At 42.0% G+C, this 15850-nt stretch overlaps 1 protein-coding gene across 2 annotated transcripts in view; it reads left to right on the top strand.

Annotated features, from left to right (window-relative positions):
- Sesn3 (sestrin 3) overlaps positions 1 to 15850 on the top strand; it is a 65247-nt gene that overhangs the window by 26131 nt on the left and 23266 nt on the right. For both annotated transcript variants that reach the window (XM_028862049.1, XM_037207760.1), the window contains exons 2-3: positions 12137 to 12202; positions 14196 to 14393. In XM_028862049.1, coding sequence (XP_028717882.1) covers positions 12137 to 12202; positions 14196 to 14393 — 264 coding nt within the window. The remainder of the gene's footprint in view (positions 1 to 12136; positions 12203 to 14195; positions 14394 to 15850) is intronic.

The following is a 15850-nucleotide window of genomic DNA, read 5'->3' as shown; positions in this document are numbered from 1 at the left end:
CAAGTAATTGAGGATCCAGATGGTACATGGAGACTAGTAGTACATCAATGCACAGTCCTGCATTGAATTTATTAGTTTAAGCTACTGATGTTCTAGAATGTCACCTTCCTCAGGTAACAACATGGTTTTACAATGTGCAAGGAAGAGAAGGGGACTGAAGAGCCTCAGGCTGGCCACCTCCCACTTCTTAATTCAAGTCCAGTAAATTTGTGAGGAATTTGTTCTTTCCTCATTGTGCTGTGATTCTGGAGTTGCTGATGTGGATCCTATAGAGTTATAAAGAAGTTGCAAGATTGTGGTTTACCTTAGTATCTCTGAGGAAGGGAAACTGTCATTGTGAATCTTAAGAATATATTTGAATTCATAGAAGAACTTGAAAATTAGCAAGACCCCCAGAGCTGGTATTTAAGATGGGTCTAAAAGGAAGAGTGGGTAGGCAGTAAAGAGTACAGTAAGGGGACAGGGAGGCTCAGGAAATACTGTCTTAAGTAGAGGTCAGCAGCATTCCTCTGACTGAACTCTACCCATCATCTCTAATGTATAGAGCATTCGGTTTACTTGGTGCTACCCTGTGACCTCTCACAGAGGGTGAGAAGGAATTCACCTCTCCTGACTCTCAGCATGAGTGGGATTCTGGGTTTAGTTCTTTTCTCAATAACTAAATAGTGCAATGTTCATTCTGAAGCTTAAAGGTGGTCTGGCCCAGTATTTTATTTATTATTTTTACTTTTGGATTTTTTTTAAATCATTCTGGAGGTACAGGATTCAGGTACCTTCAAGTAGTCTGTTTAGAAGCTTGTGCTCCATAGTGTGGTGGTTTGAAAGAAAATGGCCCCTATAGGCTTATAGGGAGTGGCACTATTAGGATGTGTGGCCTTGTTGAAGTAGGTGTGAGTGACCTTGTTGGAGGAAGTGTGTCACTGGGGGCAGGCGTTGAGGTCTCAGATGCTCAAGCCAGACCCAATGTGGCATTCTCTTCCCGCTGTCTGCCGATCCAGATGTAGAACTCTCAGCTCCTTCTCCAGCACCATGTCTGCCTGCATGTTGCCATGCTTCCTGCTGTGATGATAATGGGCTAAACCTCTGAAACTGTAAGCAAGCCCCAATTAAATGTTTTTCTTTATAAGAGTTGCCATGGTCATGGTGTCTCTTCACAGCAATAGAAACCCTAACACAGCCGGTGGTGGTGGTGGCACATGCCTTTAATCCCAGCACTTGGGAGGCAGAAGCAGGCAGATCTAGATCTCTGTAAGTTCAAGGCTAGCCTGGTCTCCAGATCTAATTCTAGGACAGCTAAGGCTATTGCACAGAGAAACCCTGTCTCGAAAAACCAAAGAGAAAAAGGGAAGAAAAAAAAGACAAGAAATCCTAATACAGTCTATGTCTATGCATTTCTTGACTTTCAATAGGTTACATTTGTAAGTTGCAAATACTTTACATCAGAAGTATATTGAATACCCAACCTACTTAGCCTCACCTTACCTCAAATGTGCACTCCTGTGGGATGTTCTGTATGTCCTGTGGGAGCCCATTCTTGGGTTCCTCGTGGCTTTACCCAGCAGGTCCACATAGAGGATGATTAGGACCATGGGCCTGAGTGCAAGTGTCTGAGATGGTCTGCACTTGGCTGTGCTGGGGGGTGGTCTGTATGTCAAGTTGCTCTGATTGGTCAATAAATAAAACCTGATTGGCCGTGGCTAGGCAGGAAGTATAGGCGGGACTAACAGAGAGGAGAAATAAAAAAACAGGAAGGCAGAAGGAGTCACTGCCAGCTGCTGCCAGGACAAGAAGCATGTGAAAATGCCGGTAAGTCACGAGCCACGTGGCAGGGTATAGATTTGTAGAAATGGATTAATTTAAGCTATAAGAACAGTTAGTAAGAAGCCTGCCATGCCCATGCAGTTTGAAGCAACATAAGTCTCTGTGTTTACTTGGTTGGGTCTGAGCGGCTGTGGGACTGGCAGGTGACAAAGATTTTTCCTGACTGTAGGCAAGGCAGGAAAACTCTAGTTACAGTGCACAGAATATATAAAGTGCATATATAAAGTGCACTTTTTATATAAATTTATTTATTTATTTTTTGTTTGTTTATTTATTTATTTTACAGGCTGGTCATGATTTCCTCTCCCTTCTCTCCTCCATACCCCACCCCTACTGCACAGATACTTAATGTTAGCCTCCAGTTGGGCAAAGTCTTCTGTCATATAAAGTCTATATTTTTAAAAAGTGTTAAATATCCGTGTCGCTTAGTGAACACTGTATGAAAAGCTAAAGGGGGGAAACAGAATTGTTCTTAATGAGAACCATGAATATTGGTTAAGTTCAAGTACAGTGTCTACTAACTGCATTTCATTTTTAAGCAGAACCATTGTTCAGTTAAGGACCATCCTATAACTAGAAACACTTTCTGACTCTGGGGCTCATGATGTAGCCCAGGTTGGCCTTGAACTCAGAGTAGTTCTTCTGCTTAGCCCTTGAGGGGTGGGATTATGGGTATGCACCACGGACTCCCAGTTCTGCATTATCTAATGAGTGAAATTTCAAGGGTTGTTGTTGCTAAGCTAGGGAGAACTCATTTAGCTGCAGTTCTCTTCAGTGTGCATACAGTTCATTATTAGCCTCACTTTGTTTTGTGGCTGTTTTGATTCTTCACATAACACTGTCCCTTCATTCCTGAGATGAAGACTCCTAAGGATCTGTGAACTAATTCACTACAAGGAGTTCCACTAATTTCTGTCATATACCAGTGCTTAGAGATGAGCAGAGTACTGTCCCAGCCTGCAAGGGGACTGGTGGCTTGGGGAGGGTGAAGGTAAAGAAATTGTGATATAGTTGGTGAATGCAGTGTTTTTGAGTACAGATGTTTTCAGATTTCTACTTAAGAAATCTGTATGAACCATTAAAGCAGGCTCAATTTTGTCCTGTAACAGGATCTCTGTGATATTGCTTTTATGGTCCCAGAATTAGAACATGACCAGGAAAGACTTAATAGTCTTGGCTTCTGTCTTAGTCAGTATTCTATTGCTGTATAGAGACACCATGACCATGGCAACTCTTATAAAAGAAAGCATTTAATTGGGACTTCCTTACAGTTTCAGAGGTTTAGTCTGTTATCAGCATGGTGGAAGCATGGTGGCATGCAGGCAGACATAGTGCTGGAGAAGGAACTCAGAATTCTACATCCAAATCTGCAGACAGCAGAAAGAGAAAGAGCCAATGTGTCTGGCTTGGGTTTCTAAAACTTCAAAGCCCAACCCTAGTAACACACTTCCTCTAACATGGCCACACCTCCTAATCCTAAGTAGTGTCACTCCCTGATGATTAAGCATTCAAGTATATGAGCCTATGGGAGCCATTCTTATTCAAGCCACTCCCTTCCACTCTCTGGCCCCATAGACTTGTAGCCATATCATAATGCAAAAATGCATTCAGTCCAACTACAAGTAAGTCTCCGTAGTCTATAATAATCTTACACTGTTTAAATGTCCAAAGTCTCTCCTGAGACTCATGGCAACCCCCCCCCAGGATTTCTCTGTGTAGCTTTGCACCTTTCCTGGAATTCAGTCTGTAGCCCAGGCTGGCCTCAAACTCACAGAGTGCTGGGATTAAAGGTGTACACCCCCACTGTCTGGCTTCATGGCAATCTCTTAATTGTAACCCCCCGTAAAACCAGAATCCAAAAGCAGATCACAAACTTCCAACATACAATGGCACAGAATAATACCATTCCAAAAGTTAGCATAATGAGGAAATACTGGATCAAAGCAAAACCAAAAACCAGCTGGGCAAACTCCAGACTCAGCATCTCCATGTCTGATGTCAAAGCATTCTTCATATCTCTAACTGCTTTTAGCTTTGTTAAATGTAACACACTTCTTTCTCTTGGGCTGGTTCTGCACCCTGTTAGCAGCTCTCCTTGGTTGGTATCCCATGACTGTGGCATCTCCAACATCTTGGGGTTTCCAACAAAACCTGGTTTCACCCTCACAGCTTCACTCAATGGCCTCTTTGGGCCTCCATGCAGGGACTCTCCTGAGACATGCCTGCTGCCCTCAGTGGCTTTCCTTAGCTGTGGAGGGATATTCCATAACCCCTTTCTTGTGTCCTTGACTTAAAACCAGAACCATGCAGCTGAAGCTGCCAAATTCTTCTCTTGCTGAGGCTGAAGTTGGGCCCCTTCATTCAAATACAGTTTTCATCAGCTTTCTGTTTTCAGTGGTTTTCTTCACTGTTTAAGCTTTTCTTTAATTCCTTTTCATAAGTTGAAAGCTTAGTTGGGTAGGATCTTACCCTGAGGCCATCACTCCCTTTACTGCATTTAGCATCAGGCTTTTCTTTAAACTTTTTATCTCCTTGAGCACAGGACTTAGGTCCATTATAATTTCTGGTTCTCCTTTTCTCCTCAAACTGTACATTTTGCATTTTTCCTTGCTCAGCTTGCTCCTTTTCATTATAGATCTGATAAGAGTGACCACCAATAACCACATGACAGAGTCAGTACTAGGCTGTCTTGAAATCGCCTCTGCCAGCACCATTAATCCAAAACTCTTTAATTTAGCCTCAGGCAGATTGTTTTTTGACAAGGACAGAAAGCAGCCATGTTCTTCTCCAAAATATTATATTGTCTCTAGGCCACTTACTCTTTTCCTCTGAAACTTCTTAAGCTGGGCCCCCATAGTTCAAATTGTCCTCAGTGCTATTATCCATGCTCCTATTAGTATGGCCCATTAAGTCCTGCTTAAAGTATTCAACTGCTTTCTTAATCCAAAGTCCCAAAGTCTACATTCTGCCAATAAAGCAACATGGTCAGGCAGGCCTGTCACAGCAATACCCTGCTCCCTGGCACCAACTCCTGTCTTAGTTGATGTTCTGTTACTGTGAAGAGACACCATGGTCTTGGGAATCCATTCAAATGTGTGAGCCTATGTGGGCCATTCTTACTCAAAATGCCACAGCATCTGTAGCTCAGCTGCAAATGGTCCACTTCCAAGGTTTTCTAGAACAAGATGGCATTACCACAATGAGGACAGCTTGGATGCTCTTTAGGGTGTCTGTGAACTTCCACACAGCACAGTGCCCAGGCCAGTTCCTGATGCTCTGCACTTCCCTGAAACACTAGCTCAGAATAAGAGGAGAGAGGTCATATATAAAAGATTCTTGTGCTGTGGCTCTCCTCATTCCAGATCTTTCTCACTAAGTAGCTGTAGATCTCAGACATTATGGTATTGCAAATGCAAATACACATTTTAATTAAGCCTGGGAGAGGTGTGACTTTTTAAAAGTCTATTATATTTTTCTTCTCAAAATAGTAGGAACAGTTGCACACTGAAAGTAGGGAATGACACTTTTGTGCCAAGTGCTTTAGCCTCTAAGTCATCTTCCTAGCTCGGATTGAGTTGTTAAAGCAGTCCCTCTGTCTTCTCTCTATATGACCATTCCTTTTGAAATATACAATGTCGTTAGTGTCTGCATAAGTCATCTAGCTGAAATTACCTACCAAGAAACCAAGCAGAAGCATCTACATTGTTTCCTAGCACAGCGCCTGTCATCTAGCCCTGGTCTGTCTTCAATGATTCTGCTGAGACGGAGCATCTGTAGTCAGTGTGAGGACAGACAATAACTGAAATGCATGACTCACCTCATCAGGGACAATCAGATCTCCTGTATTCACAGGAAAGTTTGTTTAGGGAGTGTGTAATCATTAAGATGTTTTTGTTGTTGTTGTACATTAAAACTGCTGAAACTGTTAAACTGCCATCTGAGGCTATCTTTCAAAGCTATGGGGTTAGATTTCACTTTGGCAGAATGGTTTTACACATTAAGCAGATGGCACTTACAAAGACACATAATGTCTTTATAAAATTAATCACACATGCTGCTATTCATATTTTCTGTGGAGTGAGTGCAGGAACAGCTTTACATGAGTAGGTACAAGTGCACATTTTTGTTTTTGCATTTTCTAATGACACAAACTGAAGAACAGATAAGTAAAAATTAAATTTAATCATTTAAATCTTTTAGCAGCTTAGAATGTAGCAATTAATTCTCATTGGCAGTCAGCCTTTTAGGGGCAAGTAATTTGCTGCTTAATTTTAAAGAGTCATAATTTTCAGAGTTCCTAGCATACAAGTGTCTTAATTTTCTATTGGGATTAATTTATATAAAATGATCTAGTAAAGTACTTAGCTCTTAAGTGTCAAAATAACTAATTTTCTAAATATATCTCAACTTTATCCTTTCAGGGTTTTGTTTGCCAGCAGGTAATTGCTTACCGGGCATAATTTCAGCTGATTTCTGTCTAGTAGATCCTCTCTGCTTGCACTGTCCAGAAGGGGCCATGCTGCAGCACTGCTGAAGCCCCTCAGAATGTGTAGGATGGGAGGGTGAAGTACAGTTCCTGTGTTACAGCTCCTGTGTTATGGCTCCTGTGTTATGGCTTCTTGTGTTATGGCTCCTGTGTTATGGCTCCTGTGTTATGGCCAGTTCTTTCTTGATTGAAATGATCGAGTCTTATAGATAAAATAAGCACATTTTGACTGTTGCCTAAAGTATTTGAAAACAAGCCACAAGTTAAATTCCTTTAGATACCCTATACTCCTTTTTGTTTTTCAACACTGGAATCAGCACTATAGATAATTTCTCTTCATTTTTGGTGGTTTCAAAGTTTTTAACAAATGAAGACTGAGGAATGGTGTCTTCCAGCTTTTCTAGCTAGTTAATTTGGTTTTACATTTTCCTACAGTTACATCTTGTCTCCTGCCCATCCAACCCCCACACTTGTACATGTTGTACTGGGTTCAGTCCTGTGAAAACAGCCATTTTCCACCTATCCATTGCCCCAAAATCAGCCCTGCCTTACTGTATCACAGAACCTTTGGTGATGATGGAATACTCTAGAATCACATCCTGGGCACGTAGGTAGGCAGTTGAGGCTTAAAATCTGTAACTTAATATTAATCAACTTAAAATCCAGCAGTCCATGTGGCTAGTGACTTCCGTGATAGACAGCCCAGCTTGAAAAAGCTCTAGGCTGTTTGCTTCTGTGGCTTTCAGAAAAGCTAAACAAGATTCTTGATGTAAATGCTATGGTAAAATTCACTAGTATGATAAAAGACTTTTAAGTTCAAGAATAAATCATTAACTTTACCACAGATAGTTAAAGAAAAGGACCCAGGACATTTTCCCCCTTAAAATTAATGTAGCTGGGTCCATGAGATGAGTCAACTGGCAAAGTACTTGCTACCAAGCCCAACAACCTGAGTCCTGTCCTGGGGCTCACATGGCGGGGAGGGGAGAACTGATTCCAAGTGTTATTCTCTGACCTCTGCGTATACACCAAGGTGTATGTACCCCCGTCACACATATAAATCGATAAATGTAATAAAAGTTTGAATTTCATACAGCTGCAGGTTATTTTCCCTGTAATATAGAATAACCCACGTTTCCATGGAGCTTTTTTCTCCCATTGGGGAAAATGGGCAAAAGGAGACTGTGGTGCCTCATTTCATACCAAGCTTTGTGTGTCAGTTGGAAGTGTTGCCAGAGCTCTCAGCAAGGGCAGGAGCTACAGCCCAGAGCTGACATCTTCCTTAGCATGAGCAAACACTGAAGACTGGAAGGCATCACAGCATTGGCAGCTGTCTGCATGCAGGACCACCCTCCACTGAGTGGAAGCAGGGTCACTGCTGGGTCGTGTGCCCTTCTCACCTAGCATCATGAAGTCTTTGGAGTAAAAGACTACTTCCAACCTGTGAGTTTTTACATGTGTCCAGGTTGCAGCTCAGGGCCTCATGTGCTCAAAGATAGCTACAAAACATAAAATTGTAAACTCAGGTAAAACATTGAGATTTTTTTTTCTTTGTCACTCAGTCATACAGTTCCAGAATGTACTTCATAAAGACAAAGTCATTTTGTAGTATAAAAAATGGAACGCATCTGACAGTATCCCAGGACACCCCAGCGCCAGCTTAAGGACTTCAGAGAGCTTACTCCTCACTGAGAGAAGATACAGTCACATCTTTTGTTCCTTTTCCCTTAAAGCCCTTGTCATTGAGCACCCTCATCCTCCAGTGTTAAAGAGTGTGGTTGACTTTTGTTCTGTGACAGTAAAAGCCATGGAAGAGAATGTTCACTGGAGAGAATCATTCTTTGTGGTGAAAGAAATGCGAGGGTGTCCTGGTGGGCCATGCGGTTCGTAGAGATCATGATGGAAAGCTCTAGAATCACAGGGCTTGGAACCCACTTGCCATGTTGCTTTTGAGTCCTGGAAGCTGAGTGAGGGAGAGCTGAGAGCAAGCATGAACTGAACATTCTGTGAGAAGGCCCTCAGGTGGAGTTTGCTTAGAAGAGCATCTGGTAGGAGGCCGGTGGCTCGGCCGTGTTGAATGGGTTTAGAGTTTCAGTTTCTCAGGACTAAGAAGCTCACAGAGCTGCCCTTGCTGGTCACTCACAGTTGGGTATCACATGCTGGGTAAAGGTAGATCCCTTGTGGTGTTAATTTTAAAAAGAGGGAAGTAGTGTTCAGCACTTTTGTGGAGAGTAATGTGAACAGAATCTAGACACATTTTCAGAACCGAGGGAAGAGGGGACAATAGTACTGGCCATTCCTTTGCAGTGGTGCCAGAACTGGCTAGCCTGGCAGCTTTTGTCAAGTAGTGTGTCTCAAGCACCGGAAGTGTGACTAGTGTTGATGCAAACTGCTTTAAACTTTTTTAAATGTAGCTAAATGTAGCCAGTGTCTGTCATCTGGGCACCCGAGGCTAGGCTTTTAGGATGGTTATTAGAAAGAATGAAGTAGGAATCTGGCCCTTCGGTATTTCAGATACCCAAGGAAAAGCTGAGGTAAGGTGAAAGGTTGACTAGAACTCTAGTGTAGAGTTTAAAGCAAATTTTGTGGTCATCTTGGTTTTTTATTTCTCTTATGTTTGATCTTACCTTAAAACATACAGTGATAAAAAGTGATGGGTAGAATTATTTTTAGAGTAAAATGAACACAGTGTAAAATTGAGGATCTGACTTGACCATTTTTAAAATTTGTTTTCAGCCTTTTAGAAATGTATACAACAGCCATTTGATGTAGCAGAAAAACACCAGAAAGGCTGTCTCATGCAGAAGCAGGGACAGGGTGGTGACTTCAAAAGTGGTACCAGTTAAAGAGCGTGACTGAGGGAGGGTGTAATGACTCACACTTGTAATCCAAGAGGAGGCAGAGACTGGAAGATTGCTACAGGTCAGATTGTTGAGTTCCAAGCCAGCCAGAGCTACATAGCAAGACCCGTCTCAAACAAAACCATGCATATACACATAGTATACATGTACATGTAGGTATATTTGCATATGTACACACTATTACCTACTATATATGTAATAATATAAATATATGTATATAGTGTGTATGTGTGTATCTGAGAAAAGAGAAAAGAAAATGGTATTAGCTCTCCATTCAACTTATTGAAAAGACAGTGCCCTCAGGTAGGAGTGCACCACCTCTCATGGGCACTCACCAGAGCGCTGCCATTTTCCTCTCTCTGGCCCAGATGCAGTGTCACCCCCAGAATGACGTTGCAAACGCAGATTTGGTCCTCATCTCTGTTTATGAACTTGGTACTCAAATAGCATACAGTAAAAGAACCCAGCCAAGTACACTTCTCTTTTGAAATGAATGTGTCATGTAGACATTTTCTCAGGTGATGAAGATGGGCATTTTCGCTTTTCTGTAGCACTATGCAACTCTTTTAAGGTTAATTATAATCTAAACCCCAGGAAGTCATCTTGCAGCAGAAACTAAGCTAAGTCTCAAGAACTATGCCACAGGTCTCTTGCTATAAAGATGTTCCTACCAGCATTACTCATGGCTGAAGTGCACACGCCCTGCATTTGGAACCTTGAGGTAGATGATGGTTGCTAACACACTCGTCCCAGCCACACGGTGTGCACCTGCCAGTGCGAGACAAATGGTATACTTAGCTGCGTGTATGTCTGCCTTCTTCGTAGCGGGTTAAAAAGGATGCTATATTTATCTGCATGCAGGAGCCTGTAGATATATTACAATGAAAACACATCTCATATTTAGATGTTGCCTGTTCCAGAAAGTACTGTTGTAAGCAAAGTAACAGTTTCAAAAATTTAAAGATGAATTAGGTTCATTAATGAATTAACTCAGGATTTTTATAAATGTGTTATAACAATAGTACCTCTTTCTCTCTCCAGAAACCCCTTGTATACTTCCATATAAGAATAAGTGTATTTTTCTACCCTACATTTCTCTAAATTTTTCTGAATTTTATGTATTTTATTTTATTTTACAGTGTTCATTTATCTCCATACTTACATCTTTTTCTCTTCAAACTTGATTTCCCCTTTACATCAGCTTCTTAGATTCTTTGTTTATTGGAAATGATTAGTTATCCAGGAAGTTTGCTTTTCCCGTACTAGTTCATGAAGTTCCACAGACAGGTGCATTGGGGGTTTTATTCTTGCTTTTGTGTTTCTAGAGATCAGATAGCTGTGTAGCCCAGGCTGGTCTAAGTAGCCCAGGCTGATCTATGTAGCCCAGGCTGGTCTGGGACAGGTGTCACCTCCACAATTGTCTTGACATTTTAGCTCTTGTCATTTGCAGAGGGGAGCTAGGGAAACACACATCTTCCATTTTGAATTCTTTTTCTAGACAAATTAAATTATGGTCAGTGTAGACAAGAAATTCTGAATTAATCCAGTTCACGTACCATCCTCTAGTGCACTTGAGCAATCGATTGGGAATTATGTCATTGCTTTGTAATCTAGATGTGTCACTTGTTTGGAAACTTAAGCTGCTTAAAGTTGTCATGTGATGCATACATTTTGCTAGAGTACTGACAGTTGATGAAGAGTGTGTGCCAAGCTCAGAAGGGTTGGGCTATGTCTGTTTTCTTACCCCTCTCCTCGGTCTATCACAATATCCAATTAGGCTCTCAAAGACATCATTGTTGGATACCCAACTGCCTACTTTTGCCAATTTGTTTTAAAACTGCTTCCTAATGAAGTAAGGGACTTAAAGGATTTAAATAACTATTTTGTGTTTGGTAGGCTCTTTGATTTGTAAGGAACAAAAGACTAAAGTTACCCACTAACAAGGGGAGGGAGGAAGGGAGAGAATGAATATAAATGACCATGTTTAAGCTTTACTTTTTTCCAGAAATCCATAGCAACGCCACTGCCACTGGTTTCTCTGTTGATACCCACCCGGGGCTTTTCTTTTGTTTCCTCCTACATCTGCATTTGAGTGACATTTTGTTTCTCCTAGCACTCTGGTTGCATCATGTCCATGTAACTACTGTGTAGTCCTGAGGAATTGTACGCTAATTAGCCATAATTCGGTTTGGACAGAAGGTTTATACCCAGGTATCTACCCATGGGCCACCAGTCGGCTTCCATGTGATTGTCTGGATCTTAGCATAGGCTCATTTACTTTCACATAAGGAGCCCCGGAGTTACTTTCTTAGCTTCAAGTTTCCTCGAGAGGGTTTATGGCATCAAAAGCTTAACAAACTTTTCTAATAGGCACAAGGCCTGTATTCCTTACTCTTCCTGCTCAGTCTTTTTTAAACCCTGCTGTCATCCATAGTTCATGTTGTGACTTCAAAAGGTTGATTCATAACTCCGAGTGTTACCTTGATCATAGAAAATCAAGTGGCTGTTTTCCTCAGGTCTTCTCCTAGCTAAGGAATTCAAGAGGGTTCCTTATTCTCTGCACCTAGGCTTGCCCATGAAGAAGGAAGCAATCTCATTAGAATCTTCATGATTTATATAGAGAGACTTAAGTGAGAACAAAAATATTAATATTCCTCAACAGTGTCCAACCGTAGCAGTGTACTGACAGGTATGAACTTATTGTAGAGGTTGATGGCTCTCAGTGGTGTAAAATGTGGGCTAAAGTCCTGTGAGCTATGATGACGGAGTTTCCCCCAGCACTGTGGTAGAAGTCTGTCCCTTTGTCTCACTTCTACACAACCAGTGCTGCTCTGGATTTTCTTTGACCTGGACCCCAAACTTCTTCGGGGTTACATAGTTCCGTTGACTTACACTGGCTGTAAATGTCTAACAATCAAATTTTCTGGGAAAGACATCATAACATATTGAACTTTTCTTTTGCAAACAGGATAAAAGAATCAGAATGTCTCAACCCCTAACAAGAGGACCAAGTGCCTTTATTCCAGAGAAGGAAGTAAGTTCATTTGTGTTTAATACATTGTCTAGTCAGAAACTAACTCTAAAACTACATCCATTTTTTCTTGAAAAAGTAGATGTGTTTTTGCTCTTTAATGTCTTATTCATGTCAGAAAAATGCAGAGTTGTTTTTTCAGATTCACTAAGAAAGTCTGAAGGTTTTCAGGTTTAAAGAGACCAGTATTTCTTATATCTCATAATTGGGATAAAAAAAGATATTTTGAAATGAAATATGAGTTTCCAACCACACCTTTAAAAGACAGACAATGCCTTCATTGTCTGTAGTTGCTCTTTCTTCTCCTTTACAGGTTTGATTGACTCTCCAACAATTGTGTGTCTTTGGTGAGGGTTTGGTAACAAGATGGTTAAGTGCAAGGCAGAGAGGTTATCAGTGGTACAGAGTAAGGTTTGTGCCAGTTTTGTTGGTAGACATCTTGGTGGCTGATGACAGTGAGGTTTGGGGTCTTTGTGATGCCTCTTGGCTGTCATCAGGCTGAGAGCCACTGTTCCGGACTTACTTGTGTGCTTAAGGAGTGCCCAGTGTGCGGGGATGCAGTTGTCTCACGGCTGCTGTTCCCTAGTTGTGCATAGATGTCTTTGTCTGTGGATGTCTAGGATGGTGCCTTTACTTCACCTTCCTTCCCTGCTGTAATGACCTTGTCATTGACACAAACTAAAGTGACAGTGGTGCATCCCCAGAGCTCAAAGGTGGCACCTTCAAGTACAAGAGGCACTGCTGTGCATGTGCCGGTTTGCCTCCTAGCTCAGGACTGCACTGTGGGATGGTGGCCTAACGCATACGAATGACCTCCCAGAGCATTCTTAGGATCTGTTGCATACAAAGTGATTATTGTGAACATCCTGTGAAAATTAAGAAACTTCTAGAGAAAGCAAATCAAAATAGTAGACTACTCTAGCCCCAATTATGTTTGGGTTTGGATCCTCTTAACTCAGTCCTTCTAGGCAACTGAACAGAGAAATGGGCAAATGAGAGTACCCAGGGTTCAGTAATGAGGTAGGTGAAGTTGCCTTTGGTTTTTCTGCCAGTGTAACTAGCATGTCTTTACTGCCTCAAGTCAGATATGCTCCATTCAAGATTAAGTCTTTGTCCATAAACAGTTCCTTTGTATAATGAAGACTTCCCAGAGGGTAAAAGGAACTGTGAAGCCAGCTCTGAAGAGAGCAGTTTCCTGACTATAGTGTGAGTCTTTAAAGGACCATCACTTTGGACTTCACAGGGTCTAGTCAAACCACTTTGCTATTAACTAGATGCACAAGGTTGAATTAAATCCAGAATCCGCTTCCTTATGTCTAAACTGAGAAGCATGTTCATCTTACATCTAGAAGTATAGCTCTAAAACACAAATGAGAAATAAGCCAATGATAGATTCACACTCGTGTCCATCCATTGCCATGGAGCTGCATCTTCCCACAAGCGTTAACAAGCTCTTCATATTAATTTTCAACTAATGTTTTCCCACAAGTCATCATATGTTCCTGTATCTCTAAAACAGATTTCATAAAGCTTTTAAAAATGTTGATGAGCAAAAACAACAAAGGATCAGATATTTGTACAAAATAATTTAATTAGTTTTCTTTGTCAGTTGATGAGAGTAGGCTGCAAATGCATGTGACCAAATGCTGCTGCTGGCTTTGCCTCACTACACTTGTGTGACAATGGCCAGGCAACAGCTCTGGAGTCTGCCTGCTCGCCTGCAAAGACAGATGGAGGCTTCTTTCCTCCGCTGTAGAACTGTGTGTTTAATGTTTGATAACTTACCATTTGTTGTTTAATAAAGTGTGGTACCAAAGCCAAAACTGAATGGTACTTTCTCGTTTTAAATTCCTGTTTCTAGTATGAGCAACTGCACAGTTTCAGTGTCTGTTAGCATCAAATGAATACGTATTTCTTCAGTAGAGGCAGAGTCCGTGTAAACCAAAGCTGTCTTACGTCACAGTAGTCACAGCATTCTATGCTTCTTGGTTCAAAGGTTGTCCAAGCAAACACAGTGGATGAACGAACAAACTTCCTTGTGGAAGAGTACTCTACATCCGGTCGCCTGGACAACATCACTCAGGTGATGAGCTTGCACACTCAGTACCTGGAGTCTTTCTTGCGGAGCCAGTTCTACATGCTGCGCATGGATGGCCCCCTCCCCCTCCCAGACAGGCACTACATTGCCATCATGGTAGGTGCTTACGGCCTGCTATTCCCCACTGTCGGGAACTCGGTTCCACATGTTCTGTGTCCCTTCTAAAGTCTGTGTTTGGGGGAGGGTGTGAGTGAGTCTGCCTGTAAAAGACTATGTATATGTGTGGAATGTGTGTGCATGAATGTTTGGGGGTGGGTTGGGTTAGTGTGTATGTGAGTGTGTGTGAGAGATTTTATGTGTGGGATGTATGTGTAAGTGTGTACAGTGTATATGTGGGGTGAGTGAATACATACATGGTTGTGTATGTGTGTATGTGTATATGTTTGTGTATATGTATATGTGTGAGAGAGTGCATACATACACATGTGTGTGTGTGTGTGTGTGTGTGTGCATGTGTGTGAAGCTGAGTATAGTTACATGGGGCAAAGCCAAGGAAACCTCTGGCTCTTTCAATATCATATCCCTTGGATACATTCAGAGCTGCTTTAAGCCACTTAATAAGTGTTTCTTGTTTAACCTTCAGTAGAATTATTTTTCATATCTAGTTTCTTATGATTAAAGATGGCTCCTGGGTCTTCTTTTGCATAAGCTGATTGTGGGCATTTTCCTTAGTCGTCTCATACATGAAGATGTTCCCTGGTGTGGGGTAGGAGAAAAGGACCAGTTGTCACTAGTGACAGATCTGTTAAGAGGAGAATTAGTGAGTGGATCACAGCACTTCCAAGTGTAGACCTGGCTACAGGTTGTCTAATTAGTCAGTGTTACCTGCAACACTGTAGAGGGCCAGGGAGGAGGCTGTGATGGAGGTCCTGGAGCAGTAGGAGGAAGGCAGAAGCTGTGGCTCTCCTTGGCCAGCCAGTGGGGGCAGGGGCCATGGTGCTGTGCGTGGGAAGGCAAAGGCAGCAGCAGCCAGCAGAGCTGCCCTGGACTCAGGAGGTGAGTGTCAGCAAGATGAACAAAAAAGCAGCATTCTGTGCTTTCTGACATGGTGTGATGAGTACTGTGATTTTAACAGAAAGGCTGACAGCAGCTGAGAATGCTCCCTCATAAGACAGAGCAGAGACACAGAGACTGGAAAGAACAAAACTGGTTGTTTTACAAGCAGCAGCCACAGAAGAGAGGGCGAAAGTACTTCATCTTAATGTCCCGTTGGCAGTACTCAGTTGACACTGACCACATCCGGAGAGGACTGGCGATGCCTGAGGTCAGATATAGTTACTGCAGCTATGCTACAGGAGAAGTCCTCACATAAGCAAGAGTCCTGACTAGGATATACGCTACTAAAAAGTTCCTGAATTTTAAATAGAACATACTGTAGCTTCCCCATAGCAGACTTGGACCATGCCTGTACATTTCCTGAAAACAGCTAGTGTAGTTGCAGGTCTGTGCATACCAAACTGAGAAAGAAGTTGTTGGCTTCATGTGACAAGTACTTGCCTTTAAAACTGCATATCCGCCTCATGTACTGATTCAAGAATCTGCGACAACAGTGT

The sequence above is a fragment of the Peromyscus leucopus genome, chromosome 7 (genome assembly GCF_004664715.2).
Source record: "Peromyscus leucopus breed LL Stock chromosome 7, UCI_PerLeu_2.1, whole genome shotgun sequence".
NCBI lineage: Eukaryota > Metazoa > Chordata > Mammalia > Rodentia > Cricetidae > Peromyscus > Peromyscus leucopus.
This window is presented reverse-complemented; position numbering and strand designations above follow the sequence as displayed.